The 16,868-nt window shown below is 40.6% G+C and overlaps 1 protein-coding gene across 6 annotated transcripts in view; it reads left to right on the top strand.

Moving 5' to 3' along the window:
* The window catches only part of PDE1A (phosphodiesterase 1A), a 238,022-nt gene extending 221,154 nt beyond the window's left edge, over window positions 1–16,868 (top strand). For 3 of the 6 annotated variants that reach the window (XM_054209002.1, XM_054209001.1, XM_054209003.1), the window contains 3 exons: window positions 3,901–4,245; window positions 13,213–13,332; window positions 13,664–16,868. In XM_054209002.1, coding sequence (XP_054064977.1) covers window positions 3,901–4,245; window positions 13,213–13,289 — 422 coding nt within the window. In that variant the 3' untranslated portion in view covers window positions 13,290–13,332; window positions 13,664–16,868. The remainder of the gene's footprint in view (window positions 1–3,900; window positions 4,246–13,212; window positions 13,333–13,663) is intronic. The other 3 variants (XM_054209005.1, XM_054209004.1, XM_054209006.1) reach the window with 3 other exon arrangements.

Raw genomic sequence — 16,868 nt, 5'->3', positions numbered from 1 at the left:
GTACCAAAATTTTTCAACTCTTCTGAAATTTAGCTATTGCCTTATGACTCCTGCCAGTTTTCCAAACAAAATAGGGCAGTACAATTATTTTGCCAACAGCCCAGTCTAAACACAAGGGAAGAAAAACACCACTTCTACCACGTTTATGTATCAAATGCCATTGTTGCTTCTCATGAACGACAGTGATTTAAGGCAGGAACGGCACAGAAGTACAGAAGAGAGGGATAAGATTGAGTCACCCCTAACAGATCAGTTAGGAGAAGTCATTTGTTTTACAGATGAACTCACACAAGTTTCGCTGAATAACGCTTGGGTTCTTGTAAAGAAAACAATAGCAAATAGCTGAAAATATGTAAACAGGCCTGGCTCCAGGCACTTTTACTGAGTTAAAACAGAGAGAGCAAAACCAGTAGCAACAATAACACATAGCCTGAGTTAACTGCACTGCACAACACACTTCTGTCTGCCTTTATCTGTGTGGATATGATAATCCTTAACCTGTTCAGTGCCTAGCTGACCTCCCCCAAAAAAGAAGGGAGTTTTCTAAAGGACCAAGAAGGTTGTTTTTTCCTATTAATCTTATTCATCTGTTTACTCTTATTAAATATGGTCAGTGTTGCAAATGCCAAGTTATATTGTCCGTTTCCACCCCCAGCTGGCCATGGCAATGTGTGCCCACAGGGGAGGAGGAACGTGCCCAGTGCAGGGTGATGGATGCCTTGTCTCCTGCTCTCAGAGGGTCCTGGCATTTCGTGGCTAGATAGAAGCAGAGGCTCTGCTGACATATTTATTGCAATTCTTGCTGTCCAGCACTGGGGATCAAACATCATGCCAGCTCTGCTTCTCTTATACTAGTGGTATTAACTTAGCAGTGCCTTGCTTGACTCTTCATTATTTGGTCACTGTCCCAGTCTCAGCTCTTTTAAAGACTGCTAAATGTTTGTGTTTCATCGGAGTGATAAGACAGCAAAAATGACAGAAAATTCCAGTTCTGATATACAATATAAAGGTCCTATGTAATATAGAGTACAATTATTAGCTGTTATGGAAAGCAGAAATCTGTATTTTTCCAGCATGTATTGCATATCTCACAAGTGCCTCACATACTGCAAGAATCCAGTATTTTTCCTCTTTTTGGCAGTGGATTTCATAGGGATTGAAACCGAGTGGAGCAAAGCAAGTCAGAACATAGACTCAGACATCCAGCAGATGAGAGACTTAATACCAAGAAAACGGATTGGGGGTCTTAATGAAAGCTGGGATATCATCATAGGGGATTTTGTACTTGAGGCTTCTCACTCTCAGTCCCAACTACCAGCCACTCCTCATGGTTGCCCTGAGCAAAATCCTCCCAAGTGGACAAGGTACTTTTCTTCAAGCTTAGTTAACGGAGAGTGACTTTGAAATTTTATCACCATGGAAGGGTAATCACAGATATGATTATGGGCATAAAAAGACTAATGTTTAGCAATAGTTTTATCTCTACAGATTTTAAAATTCCACAGTATTTTTCATAGTTAGAAAAGAATCATATTTTTCTCACATATTCTTTTCTACTGATTTCTGGAATAAATAGTATCATACCAGTTTAAATGCAATAGGTATGGCATTTAACTAGTATGTTATCAGGTGTAACTTGGTGCAGAGATACTCCTAGACCTGCGTTAGAGTTTGGCTGTGTTTTGGTTATCCTTAAACAGACTTGCTTGAGATCATCTCAAGGGCAGTCATAGAAATAAGAGACAGGCATGACAGAAGTTAAAAACAGGCCATCAGCATTGGTCCGATTAAGCTTCATTTGCGAGTTTAAGTTCGGTAGGCAGTGAAGGAAAGCAATTTTAAGTTTAGATATTCAGCTTTATGAACTGAAAAATAATAGTGGGTTTTGCCTATAAGAATATTCTGAGATTGTAATATGAGAATAAAGTGGTCAGCCACCTAGTTACACCAAGAAAAATCTGAATTCTTGTTAGCGTTGTCCTAAAACACCATTCTGTGAGAAAAATACTGTCTGTTCTTACCAGCTTTCAGGTTAAAAAATCCACCATTTGTAGTGTGAACTAAGTTGATATTCCAGTTTTATGTGCGATTATAGTTCAGCTTTGCTTTCCTCAACTCATGGATGCAGTTGAACAGCACCTGAAATGTTTTATCGTGGGATTTCTGTGGCTTTTTTATACAGTTAAGGAAAAATGCTTGTAGCTCTGCCATATGGAGGTAAATATGGCATGTAAATCAGTTTCTTGGGACAAAAGCCTTAGGTAGATAGATTATACCATGAGTGACAGATGCTTTAATTAACATATCTGGATTGAACATCAGATTTGCTTCCAGTTGCATATACATATTTCTTAATGTATTTAGCCCAACCAGTTCTTTGTAAGAGCCGCATTGAAGTCTGTAGGAAAAGAACACCTGTCCGCATTTCAGATTTAGAGGCCATAGCAAGCAGGTCTCTAAAGTTTGTAAAAAAACTGACTTAAAAGTTTAGAAATTGCTCAAATTTGAAATTTCTTGATTTTTTTTATGACAGGAAGTATAAGAACTGACAAAAGAAGGAAATTATTTGACTATCCCATGCTTCTGCACATCAGTTGAGGTTCAGAGGTGTTCCTTTCCATCCCATTTCATAGGCCAAATTCTTCTTCAGGGGTAACTTTCTTTGGATTCAGAACAGTGAGGTGACAAAGATGCCTGATACTGACTGTGGCAGAAATGTGATTACAAACTGGGCTAACTTTCAGTTGTCATATGCAATCACTTTTGGTCTGGATTTGGACTGGTCACTGAAAACCAGAGTTTCTGGGAGCTGCCAGTTGAACTCAATAAATATCTTAGTGCTTGGTTCCTTCCATAATACAGTGTGCACAGCCAAATTAGAAATGTTATGCAATACCACACAGCTATTCTGTGGAGGTGTTGTTCAAACTGCAGTGCTTTCACTTTTTAAATTTATAGTGGTTCGTATCTTCCATAGTAGTATACAGATTCTAAAATCTGAATTTATGAAACAGAGACTCTAATAGCAAGATAAATAGGTCCTTCATGAAGATGGTACAGTTATTTTTTATCAAATTTTTCACTGTCCATCACAAGTTTTCCATTCTCCGTTTTCTTCATCTTCTGGTTCCTCCTGGTACCACCTCTCTGTGCTGCTCTGTTCTGTCTCCTTTTACCCTTGGCCATTTCATTTGTACTGTTCTCCGAGTCTCTGCAATAGAGCAAGGAATGGAGCCTTCCACAAACGTTATTTAATCCTGTAATCCTGTACCTTCTGTCCCCTGAAGCACAATTTCCCCCGTATTTCTTCCTTCCCATCCTGTATGTGCCACTAACCATAATGGCAGCAGTACTGGATTGCACGCCCGTAGCCCTCTATAACTTGTTCCAGCTGAAGCTCTGTATTAGCTGACGTTTTGAACTTTTCCAGGCTGACAGGCCAACTTCCTTCAGGGCTTCCCTTCAGTGCTGATGCTCCCCCATCCCCAGCAAGGTACTCCCCTCCATGACCTTCCTCTGTTGCAGAACTGATGAGCTCTGGTCCTCCTAGTCCTGTGGTGGTAAACACCACCCCTGGGGGACGTGCCTACAGCATGGGGTCCTCCTGCTCCCATCCTGCAGCTTACAGTGTGTCTGATGATGCTCCTTGCTCTGTACTATGGCAAAAAAAAAAAAAAGAGGTACAAATTAGAACCCAGAAAGTGGGCCACTATGGTTCAATTGCAATAGTGTAATCAGGAGCAGAATCTGACCCATATGAAACACACCAGTGCACGTCTCATGCAGAAAGTCGATGTTCACAATGTTCCCATGTCCAGCTCTATCAGTCACTACTTTGAAATCAAAGAATTGTGACATATCCTTCTTATCTAATTCACATATTTTGTTCCCTCTTTGTAGAAGAACTTGTGAAAAATGTTGGTGAACAGGAAAAAGACCAAAGCAGAAATTCCAGAGATGCACAGTTGCAGGAAGAGACAACAAGGATACAAAATGAGAGTAGTCAGGGAAGCGAAGGTACAACCTGTCCTCCCAGATCCATCGTCCTACAAGTAGTCTCTTTCGACACTCCTCTGAGTGATGAATCCAACTCAGAAAAATGCACTAACTCTGATCCGAACCAGAAAGATCTCACCGATGCCCAGCAAGAAACACAGAATACAGACCCTCTGAATGGTAATGCTTCATCACAGAGCACCAGTCAATCTAATGAAGCTGTCCAGGGTGAAGCTGCAGCAGTGTCTGGTATCTTCCTGTCAAACATCGACAGTAATGAAAAATATCAAAATAAGGTGTTGTACAAACCATCAGCGTAAGAAAGTTTCTTCAGGCACGTGTAGAAACAGTAGGGTCCTAAAACCATCAAATAAAAGCTGTTTGATGTAAAAAAATATCATCTTCTTGATATCAGCTATGTGGTACCTAGTAGAAAATTTTTTACAGAAAATACCAAGACCTTCAATTGAACTGGAAAAATGATTCTAAAGTAATTTAAAGATGCATGTTTGCAATTAAATAGCAGTTTGTTATTGGAGAATGAAGTAAACTTGCAAAACAGAACTATCTAACATTTTCACTTCAAATAGGTAATTACTCATATCCTATTAAAATGCACCCTCCTTAGCTTAGGCACCTAATATTGTCATTATTTTGTAAACCCCATCCTTTATATTAAATGTAATGTGAATTTCAGAGTTAACTTTAAGTGGATGGAATTTGCTAACTGTAGTAGGCATGGGACTCTGTCATTCTCTTAATCAGAAAGATCAGTCTCCTGACTGTAGTTTGCAGGATAAGCGGAGCAGCCAGAAAATCCCTATAATTTCAGAATATTTTTTTAAATGTAAGTATTTTATCACAAGCTGACTATGATTGAGCATCCAGTGATTGTAAGACAGTATCATAGGCAAGATGCCCAAGCAATAAGAATAGATGCTATCAAAGTAAAACACTGTGCATTTACACTTTATTTTCCAAATTTGCTTATTGTTAGAATAAGCTTTGAGGTATTAGGGTAATAAGAATAATCAAGGCATATAACGACACTTCTTTTCCTCACTTCTAATTAAAATGCTAAACTCATTCATATTTTTATGACAATGAGCCTTGCAATATTGTGCCAGAAGTGTGGCATTGTCTGAGCAGCAACACTGAAGTGCTTATATGACTTAGCTTATACATAAGTATATGACTTGGCATATTTCTCAAAAATGCTTTTGATGGAGAACTCCCACTTATTCTAGAGTTCCACATTCCAGTGCTCCATGCTTTTATTGTTGACAGGTTTTTTTCCATCAGAAATAACAGATGGCTAATTTAGGGTCCTAAATCAAAATATTTCTACTAAAATTAATTTCACAGCATTTGAAGTTGTCTAATAATTGACATTTTTGTCTTTTGACATGTATTTTTTTACACCAATTTTTGTATTAAAGCCCAACTTGAAATTTAAGTGCCTTAGAGACGTTTCCTGTCTCCTGGATGAGGAACACAGTGGGAAATGCTGCATCTTTTATTTTTCAAATGATGCAGAAGTCAGATGCGGTGTAGCTGTCCTTGGGGGTCTTTAGGAGGCTGACCAACAAAAATGCCGTTTGAGAGGTCAGTTACAGCTCCGCACGCAGTTAGTGCACTCTGTTGACTCGTCAATCTTTACGTTCCACCTTTCCTATGAGAAAAAAGATTTCTTATTTTAGAAAAAAGGCTAATCCTATTCCTTTTTTAAGTCAGGGAATTTTCTACAGGTTTTTTCTGCCTTGTATTTTAAAGCTTCAAACTTCAAAATGTATGAAAAGGGTAAGAATTGGTTGAGTTTGTAGTAGTGTATTTCCAAAGGCAAACATGATCTGGAAGCTATTTTTTTTTTGAAGATGGTAAAAAAGCTTTAATAACATGAATTCCACCAATCGAAGGATGTTCCTTCACTAGAGATGGCAATGTTCGAAAAGACTGCAGATAAATAATTAAATAGAAATAAGAGATTGATTTAATTATTTTGTGGAAATAAATAGTATTGGTAAGGTCCTGAACTAAAAGCCAGAGCTCATACGAGGACGTTGGTCAGTTCTTGCATCACTGAAGAGGCCGTAGTACTTAAACCACAGACTAATAATAGGTCGTGGAAAAAGGGGAAATATACCAGGAGACATAACCACGCCAAGTGATTAATTGCACAGTAAGAAAGGAAGCAAATTATTTTTAAGGCAACTCCAGAGGCTGAGTGATGCACCAATACTCCCTTACTGGGATTCCCCAACTTACATCTGAGCCATTGTAGGTTTTGTAGCACACATCTCAGTTGCTGCTGATTGCCACGGAAAGTTTTGGTATAGAAATGTATATTTCTCTACTGAAACTAAACATCTGTGCCTGAAAATCTTAAACCACTGTATAAAGATCTTTGGAAATGAAATGGGGCTGAAAGGATTTTTCTCCAAACCCTCCTTTACTACAAGCTGTGCCTTTTCCTGCGGGCGAGAGCTTGTACAAAGTAGAGGCTACTGCTCATGCCATTAATCAAACACACGCCCAGCCATTGTAAAATTCTGTTCTGAACAGGTCTTCAGATTGGTTTGAAAACTGTTTATCTGTTACGGTTTGTGAACAAAGGTAGTCGTCAATTCTTGGTGTTGTCGTGGGACATTATATGGTCACAGGAAATTATATTGTCAAAATGCTGTTGCCATGGGAAATTCAGAGAATTTATACGCTCCCAATTCTTTGGATCTTGCATTCTAGAATAGTGACTTTTCACCTCTTTAGACCTGTGAATCCTTAAAATTTTTCAAGCGGAAATGTGCATCCCTGGTCAGCTAACTTAAGCCTACAGAAAGTAAGTTTGCATTTCTTTGAGTTTCATGAACTCATGGACCTCATGGATGCCCTCACAAGTAATTCATAGTCCCTCAAGTCAGAAAACCACAAGATGAAGCTGGATTTCTGATGTACATTATCACAAATTTTTAGTAGAGTTCTATTATGCATAGAATAAGGATATTGGTTAGGTGTTATTTTTAAAGGCATTTGATATTGAAAGGCAGTTTTAGTTGTTATTTTATGTGAAACTTCTGTTCTTTGTGGTATGTTGAATTGACTCTCGTGCATTTCCTTCAGTGATTATTTGCTCATTTTCCAGCATAGATAAATACCCAGGTAAACAGAGAGCTTGCTGAATATTTTGCCTGGTTTCTGTAGCATATTAATGTCAGAATCCAATACTCTCTGATCAGGTTCTTTTAGATATTCCATGTGTGAAGGAAGTAATGTTAATATCAAATTTACCTATTTGAAGAGAGTTGGTGTTATATGGAGTTTCCGATTTAGCAGAGTGATACAATATGTACTGAAAACACACTACAAATGTAAGTTACGCTTGGCAAAATAGAGCAATTGCAATACACAGTTCAGTGACACCGCTGATGTGAGTCCCATTGCCAGTCTGTAGAATATGCTCACAGTCAGGACGCTGGGTGTCCCCAGTCACCAACAAGGCACACATGGGTTAAAGCCAGCTCAAGCTCATCGCTCTCTTCTAAATTCTTTTGCTAGTTGTTTAGTTTTTATACTCTCTATTGGGCTGAGCCATGTATTCACTCCCTCCATGCTGGCCTGGCTAACTCAGGGAGACAGTCACACTCCTCTAATGAACACAAGGAGAAACCTCTGCACCACTGGTTGGTCCCCTCAACTGGGATACAGTCAGTGGAACCGCTGAACTGACATAAGTGCTTTCTAAACCGAAGGCCACCCTCCATTCCCCTTTGGGCTGAGGTTGTCAGCTTGCTTTGCAACAGCTCTGGTCAGTCACCCCTTGCATTATCTCCTGAGCTTGACAGGCACATCCCCCTTGCCCATCTCCACTGAGCCTTCTCCTGTTGTAGGGTTTATTGGTCAGTCACACTATCATTGACATTCTGATTTTATGTCATTAAATAGTTTGACTCATTCTGGATGTCGTCTCCAAACACATAGAGGAACAGGAAGTTATTGGAAGTGGTCAGCATGGATTTACCAAGGGCAAATCATGCCTGACCAATCTGATAGATTTCTATGATGTTATAACGGGTTGGCTGGATGAGGGGAGAGCCGTAGATGTCATCTACCTTGACCTTAGCAAGGCTTTTGACACTGTCTCCCATAACATCCTCATTAGGAAGCTGAGGAAGTATGGGCTAGACGAGGTGACAGTGAGGTGGATCGAGAGCTGGCTGAGTGACAGAACCCAGAGGGTTGTGATCAGCGGCACAGAGTCCAGTTGGAGGCCTGTAACGAGTGGTGTCCCTCAGGGGTCAATACTTGGACCAATTTTGTTCAATATATTCATTAATGACCTAGATGAGGGGACAGAGTGTATCCTCAGCAAGTTTGCTGATGATACCAAGCTGGGAGGGGTGGCCGACACTCCGGAGGGCCGTGCTGCCATCCAGCGTGACCTGGACAGGCTGGAGAGCTGGGCAGAGAAGAACCTAATGAGGTTCAACAAAAGCAAGTGTAGGGTCCTGCACCTGGGAAGGGAGAATGCCAAACACCAGTATAGGTTAGGGGCGGACATGCTGGGAAGCAGCTCTGAGGAGAAGGACCTGGGGGTCCTGGTAGACAGCAAATTATCCATGAGCCAGCAGTGTGCCCTTGTCGCCAAGAAGGCCAATGGCATCCTGGGCTGCATAGGGAAGACTGTGGCCAGTAGGTCGAGGGAGGTCATTCTCCCCCTCTACTCTGCACTGGTGAGGCCACAACTGGAGTACTGTGTCCAGTTCTGGGCTCCCCAGTTCAAGAGGGACAGGGAACTGCTGGAGCGAGTCCAGTGTAGGGCAACCAAGATGATTATGGGACTGGAGCACCTCCCTTATGAGGAAAGGCTGAAAGAGCTGGGACTCTTTAGCCTGGAGAAGAGAAGGTTGAGGGGGGACCTGATTAATGTTTACAAGTACCTAAAGGGTGGGTTTAAGGAGGACGGAGCCAGGCTCTTTTCAATGGTTCCCAGCGACAGGACAAGGGGCAATGGGCACAAGCTAGAACATAGGAAGTTCCGTTCAAATACACGGAAAAACTTCTTTACAGTGAGGGTGACAGAGCACTGGAACAGGCTGCCCAGGCAGGTGGTGGAGTCCCCTTCTCTGGAGATTTTCAAGACCCGCCTGGATGCAGCCCTGAGGGATGTGCTTTAGGCAATCCTGCTCTAGCAGGGGAGTTGGACTAGATGATCTCTAGAGGTCCCTTCCAACTCTGAAGATTCCGTGATTCCGTGATTCCGTGATTTATACTTTAATGACATTTCATTCTTGCATTTTCCCTATTTGCCTAATATTTAAATACCATAGAAAAATATTTTGAATATTTTATGGTCTTTTGAAATGATTTACAGAGGGACTATGTCCTTTTCCTATGGACAAACCAGCCCTGTTGCCGTATAGTGAGAGTACTATCTGTGTATTATCTAAATACTGTAGTCTTTTAAGTCAGCACTGACCCTTCCACAGAACTTCATGCTTCTAATAAACTGCAGAGGAGACCTAGTATTAATTTCTCAACTATGTCATAGATGATATAAATAAATGACATGTATGGTGGGGTTTTTCTGTGCCTGCCGATTAAAGAAGTGTTGTGCAGATATTTACATCACTATAATGCGCAGGGCCAGGACAGCAGACTTGCTACAAACACATGGTGAGTCTCAGGTCCTGGCTCTTTGAGGTGAAATGAATTAATATTGGGTTTCAGCAGGAGCTTTAAGTACCTCTGCAGAGACTGTGCAACCATGTTAAAGATAACTGAAAAGAAAGCCAGTGCAGGTGTTTCGTATTGGAATAGTCTGGTATATTCAGTACCAAAGGGAAAACTCAGGCTAAAGTGTTTCAAATTTCTCTTTCACAGTGGTGAAATGATTTAATATCACTATAAATGGAGGGAATCCATTAGACTGTCATTGTTGTTGTCTAAACGTAGATACATAATATTAATGTTTTTGCTAGTTTGCATTGCTGTGAAGTGTTAGAAGCCTCATAACTACAAATACCAGAGCTCTGTTTTCTCATTCCCCCCTCCTTTTTCTCTGTATAAGTGATGTTTGAGGTGGTCAAGAGTGAGTGTGTTGTGTATGATGCGGTAGCACTCGGAACTGAAGGGAGATATAGCACAGGTAGAATCCCCACTTTTCACTTTTGCGCCTCTGTTGATGGCCAGCGGATCCAGACAGGGCTCTTTTAAACAAGGTCAGACATTTTAAATGCAACGTCCCTTCAAGCAAGCAGAAGGTAGCATACACATGACCTTACTTTTTTCCCTGCTTCCCAAATTAGAGTTATTTGAATATTCTAAGAAGCACTGTACATCTCTCAGGGCATTATTAGCGCTCTCCATGCTTTCTGTACTGAGGTTGGGGGGTAGAAGCCTAAAGCCATGTCCAGAGTGTTTGCTGACTCCCAGGACAGAGAAGTAAGCACCTGCAGGGGCTGGGGCTGGGAGAGCGAGGTAGAAAGTAAGAAGAAAAGCAACATAATTATTCAGATTGAAATGTCATATGTCAGCTGTCATTGTTCTGTCCTTTATAAAAAGCAAAAAACTCAGTTTGGTTTCCTGTGAGTAAGCGAGTGGATTATAGCAGAGGTGTGGAACACAGGAAGATGCTCTGTTTGCGTTCTTGGGAACTGTCGCTGAGTGTTTGGATGTACTACAGTGAGGGGGTTCCCCATTAAAAAAAACCAACCAAACAAACCAAAAAAGGATTGTTTTCCTCTCCTTGTATCACATCTCTTTCTAGGTGTAGTTCTCGCAGACTATTGCATTTTACCAACAGGACTAGCTCTGCCCTGGGCCCTGGTCGGTGCAAAGGGAGAACCGCAGGGTTGCTATTACAAGAACTCATGTTGTGACTGAATGTCGTTTTCCTCCACAATACCTTTGTCCTTTCCATCATCTCACTTTCATTTAATTGCATGTAACAAGATTAAGTGGAACTATTATAAGGTGATTTTTTTAAGTGGTGATTTTCCTTTTCTCCCAAGTGATTTATTAATTAGAACATTAATTTTAAAAACTGCTTATGTTTAATTAAACAACTCCATGTTTCAATGATTTATAAATGCTAATTGGCACGCTTTTAACTTTTCACTCATGATGATCGCCACATTAATCCTTAATATCAAAATGTAAAGGAGATAATAAATCGGTGATAAAACAGATTGCCAGTAACTTCAGTCTGTATGACAGTAGAGGACTTACCCAGTCGCGTCAGTTATACAAAGCGTTCAACGTCACCAGCAGTCAGTGACTGAAGGCCTCTGGAGGATAACCAGGTTGAACAGCAGTGGACAGATCCACATCAACAACATGCCAGTTTGATTGATGGTAATGCAAGTGGCATCAAAGAATCATCCGCGCCATGCAAATGCTTAGTGCCATGGTGGCCCCGTGGTGCTCAGCCGAGCGTGGAGCCCTTTGCGTCCGTGCAAAGGGGGCACAGATCAATGCGGTGCCTGGTCCATTAGAGTTCCTTGTACACACTCTGTGTGGCCAAACAGCAACAGTAAATCAGGATCCTGGTATTAAGAGAAGGCATCTGTGTTCCTACTTGGGATGACCATGGAGGGAAGGTCATATTGAGAGAGCAAACGATGTGTTTACAAACCCCTGTGTTTACAGGGATTAGAAGATAACAGCCATTAGCAACCATTAGGAGGGCAGAGTTTATCATGCACAAAAACTGATGCATTGGCTGGAAGAAAGTGGTTTAGAAGTCAATGTTTAGTTTTTATGAAAATTAAGCACACCAAGTTTTTATTTTATGAGGCCTTCACAAACCACTCCTGTCCCACTCCTAAAACACTACTAGCCACTCTAAGTATAAAATTTAAATATTTAGATCAATCGATTTTACTTTCATGCCCTTCCCCACACCCTTTTTTGTTTTGATGGATAATAATAAAAGTTTTGCTAAATCCCTCCATAAACAACTGCAGTCTGAAAGAGTTGGAGAAGTTCTTGTTCTAATTCATGTTAGTCTGATTTTGAGACTTTAAAAACCTTTGGAAAACTGGTTGTCTATATTCCACCCATACTAATTTATGTAAAGTAAGGGGGGTGGGGAGGAGTGCTGCTCGGGGGACTGTGGCCCATCTGATGGTGGCTGCATCACAGCGTGGGCAGTGCCCACTCCGCCACTGTTCATGGCAATGAAACGAGGGTAAAATCAGTAGCAATTCTCACTTGTTTACAGTGATGCCATGGTGAATTCATAGCTATTAATTTTCTTCTTTCCTCGTTCTCATGAGTTCCCTTCCCTCTCTTTCTGTTTTCGAAACTGTGAGCCTCTTCTTCAGCTTCAACTCACCATCTTTGAATTTTCCTTTCAGATCACACATCATCCGTGTTCCCTTTCAGCTGCTTGTACCTTTGTTTTCCATCTTTCAAAAATCTTTCCCTGCCTCTATTCTTATAGTTTTTATGGTTCTTTGAGCTCATCTTCTCTGCTTTTGAGACTTTTGTGCTTTTCCTTTTTCACATTTTCAGTTCAGCATTATTAACCACTGGTGGGGTCACTCAATCAACTGGTTAAAACTGAGAAGTTACTGTATAGATAGTAAATAACACTGTAAATTGTCTACATTCTCCTCTGTCTCAGTTCATAATTTCCTCAGCTGTACTCTTTCAAAATTACTGAAGGGTTTAAGCAACAGCTTGATATTATGATTATTGGTTTGAAATTCATGTTGTATCACTTAGTTTGAAAGCTGCTTGTGTCACTCGGTGTCATTTCTCCTATCTGATTGAATTAATTGAATTCTTAGAACTTGACACTGGCATCTTTCATTATCGAAGAGAAGCTTACTCCCAATTTGAGAACCTACATTAAAGAGGATTTAAACAGCACTTCTCTGTAGAGGGTGAATTTTGACTTTCAGTAAATTGGAAGATAAAATAAACCAAAACCAAGCCCACTTTATTAACACTTACTTATGTAAATGCCTTCATATTTTTGTTTCTTGCTGTGATCTATTGCTTTCATTCTATCCTTTGCCTTATGGATAAACCATAATGATTAGTTAATTCAATCCTTTGCTTACTATGGTGAGACAGCAATTAAAGAAAGCAGTGACTGAAACCTCATTTTAAACTTAAAGAAGTCAGGGGAAAAAGTTCCTGTCTGTCTAGGGCTGCTCTTAGCTTGGGTAACTTCCTCACTCAGGTTCCAAACCACATTTGTTTGTTTTCCAGGTGAGCCTAAACACTGTAAGAAGTCAGAAGATATAGTAAAAGCCACCGAGCAGAAAGAAGCACTGATACAGAACTAGACCTGTGATTTCTTAAAAGCTTCTGACATTTCAGGCAGGACAGGTAATTTTGTCATTTCTTTCTTATAATGGGGAGAGTTTTATACCATAAAAACTTGCTTATTGCTATTATTATTCTCTTTGTTCTATTCCAGTTGTGGTTTTATTACAAAATTTTGAAATGGCCGTACAGCCCACTTCCTATTTCCCCCTAAAACCTATTCAATATAAAGAAGGGAAAAGCAGTACTTCTACATCTCTGAATCCTTAATGTCAGACTAAATGGTCGTGCAATAAAACATCCTCAATTCAAGTATATTAAATACTGGAAGTAATAGTATTAAAAATCTAAAAAATTAAAATTGCTGTGAATTTTCATTTGACCTCTGTTGCAGGAGAAAAGAAGAACTCTAGCTGTTCCTACCCCATGCTCTCAGAGGCTGATGTCTGTCAACTTGTTCTTGGATCATCCTGTTTCTGTGGAGAGTGATTGGACAAATGATCAAAAGTGTAAAATGTAAAACCTCGAGCTGGTAACTCAAGGCACTTAACAGCTCGCAAGATTTCAGTTGTATTTGTTGTTGCTATTTTCTCTTCTATTTCGCTTTCTTAAACTAGCCAAAATACCTTTTTCAGCCAAAGTTGGACCTCGCTTTATTGCATCACTGGCACCAGACATCTCCAGTTAACCATGAGACATGTGAAAACACGACATTTATCATCTGCCCGGGACTACTGTAACATGTCACTGCTACTGGCATCCAATGGAAACGGACAGTCAAAATGAAACGTTGTTGTAGATACTTGGTCATGCAACCACGCTGCATGCAACGTTAAAGTCCTACTTGTTAGCTTCCGTAAAATATCTGAAAATAAAAATATGTAGTCTGTACAGGGAAGTTGTAGAGTTACACTGACCAGCCTGCGTGGATGATGATTCTTCCCCACTGCGGTGGCTGCCATATGGAGAGAACTGGTGTTTAACAAATCCATATTTGAAGTATCTCTTTAAAAGTAATTAAAATTATTTAAATAGCATCCAGTATTAAAGATGAAAGCATTCTCAGTCCTATAGTGTTTTGGAAGACATCAGCGATGGTGTCAGCCCTACCACGAAGCTGGTGCTTAGTGTTTTGTAGGGCGAAAGAGAGAGCTGCAGGAATACAAGAAAATTGCTTCACTTCATCAAAATAGCATGTTGCCTCTCAGGCAGAACGGGAAGGTGGCACTGAGGCCTTATATCACGGTTTGTCTCCAGTACAAAGGTGACAACAGGGATCCAGCAAATCCTTGCTAGTGTTTGTTCCATTAAAAGAAAACACCAGACCATCTTTCTCTGAGAGGCAGTGAAAACGGAGCACGCAGGCAGTTACCTCTGCAAGAAGCCTCAGAATGAGCCCTCCAGCCCAAACTGTGCCCTGAAAGAGACTCCATTTTCATCTCCGCTCCCCTCGAGCTGCACGTGACCCCCCCCTGGCTAGCCCAGGCGTCCGTCCCACGCAGCTGCAGCCAACCTCATTTCCCTCTGCTGGAACCTGCCAGGAAACTTCCACCCTCCCCTCCGCGTTGTAGGCGCTCGGGTGGCTCGGGTCGCTGCACTCCCAGTTCTCCTTTTCGGACCCTGTGGTTATTACCTCACTGACCAAAAAGTCTTTACAATCAGCCATGGTCCACTCTGAAGAGGACTCGTGGGGGCGGTGGCACTCCCCTCTGTGCAGAGGCCGATGGACAATTGAGACCTATGTTCTATTCATCTGCTGCTTCAGGGATCTAACCGGAGCTCAACAGGCGTCAGGCTCGACCTCAGCAAGGGCATGCTTTGTCCCGATTGAAGAAGGAATCATAAACCAGTCACCCTAGACTGAGGGACCCTTACACGTCCGTATCTGTTGACTGTCTCTTTTCTGACAGCGGAGCAATCGAAATCGAGCTGGGAACAGTGTGAACTCCGAGCCCCCGGATAAGGGCATGCCAAAAGGTGGAATTCCTGTCATTGAATATGTAAGCCATATACACGCTATGCATAAGTAGCGTGCATAGTTTTAACTTAAGAAATGTTTGTGCATATAGGATGTAAAAAGTGCATTTAAATTGTTTTGTGTATCTGGTCCAAGGCTTGTATTTAGCATGGACAAATTTCTGTACAGTGCGGTTAACGGATGAAATGTTAACGAATGAAATTGTATCATATATGTTATAACGCAATTGATATTTTTTGCTAAGAGTTAAGAATTTATATATTCTCTGCTAGTGTTTGAGGAAATCATTAGTAACCTGGACCACTCCGTGCACCTTTGCATCTTTTCTGGGAATGTTGGACTCTTTTTTTTTTCCTTTGTAATAAAACGTAAACCATCTTTTAGCTTCTTATTGTCATTATGACAAGAGAAGAAACATAATGGTCATATCAGACTTTTTTTTTTAATTGTAAATTGCCATATGCTGTGGCAGTGGAAAATCTTCTTATTTAAGATGTGAGAACTTGGGACTTTCAGAGATGTTGAGCATCTGCAGTTCCCACCAAATTTGAAAAGAACAAAAGATGACTGATATCTTTAACAACTAGGCCAGTTAGGTATTTGTTTGTTACAAGAGTGTTCTTCAACATTGTAATTTATGATTCACCGAGACTGAAAGTCTGGAGCAATGAGAATTTAGTGGTTTTATTGTATTTTGAATTTCAGACTTTTACCATAGTTGAACTTGACTTTTTTTTTCCTGTGTCTGTATCCCATCATGATTTATATACTCTGCAAGAATTTCCTCCTGGAAATACAAGCAGAAATTGTGACAGATTCCGCAGAGTACTCGGAGCATCCTGTGGGGCTCTCAGTGTCCTGTTATTATGGCAGGCACCAGGATGTCCCATGGCAGAAACTAGGAGGAGCTCCTGATCTCACAGGAGGCAATCATTACCTGCAGAACTCATTCATTAATATAGAAATGTGATTTGTGTATAAAAAAATCCTATTTGCTTATTTGTATTCAGTTTTGATCACTGTGGTAGATGTTACTGAAATACAAGAAGAAGAGTCCTTAGTTTTTCTTTAAAGCCAGCTGATCCTCTTTCTTTCTTTCTGTCTTTATTCTTAGCAAGATTTTACCTGGACATGACCCAAAGCTTAGTGTGTTTTTTTGGACGAAGACAAATTTTCTTTGGTGGAGAAGACCGATATAGCCAACACACGTTAGTTAAGTCTTTGACCATGGGAGAAATTCTCATTCGGATGGCAGAAAGGCTTTTTGAGAGGGCCTCTCCCTCAGCAACAGTTTATCTCTGAAACCCGTAAGGCTGCGCTGCCAAAACACTGCATGGGGCCATAAGAAATGGTGTTTGTATATGCATCTCTCCACAGCATTATGGGCATGTACCCCTGCATTGAGCACACTGAGGAGCTGTAGTATAGATTAGCCCTCAAGAGTTTTATTTTGTATTTTTATCTTGAGATATCTGACAGATATATTATGTAATATTGCTATGGGTTATGATCTAGCCGGTATTTTTTTATTTAATTTTCAACAAGGCAATCTACAACTGTGTGTTTTTATTCTGCTGTATTTGTCCGTATTTCCTATGATGATATTCCCAAATAAATTTGA

Source organism: Rissa tridactyla, chromosome 7, assembly GCF_028500815.1.
Source record: "Rissa tridactyla isolate bRisTri1 chromosome 7, bRisTri1.patW.cur.20221130, whole genome shotgun sequence".
Taxonomy (NCBI): domain Eukaryota; kingdom Metazoa; phylum Chordata; class Aves; order Charadriiformes; family Laridae; genus Rissa; species Rissa tridactyla.
The sequence above is the reverse complement of the archived record's forward strand: the minus strand, read 5'-3'. Positions and strand labels throughout refer to the sequence as shown.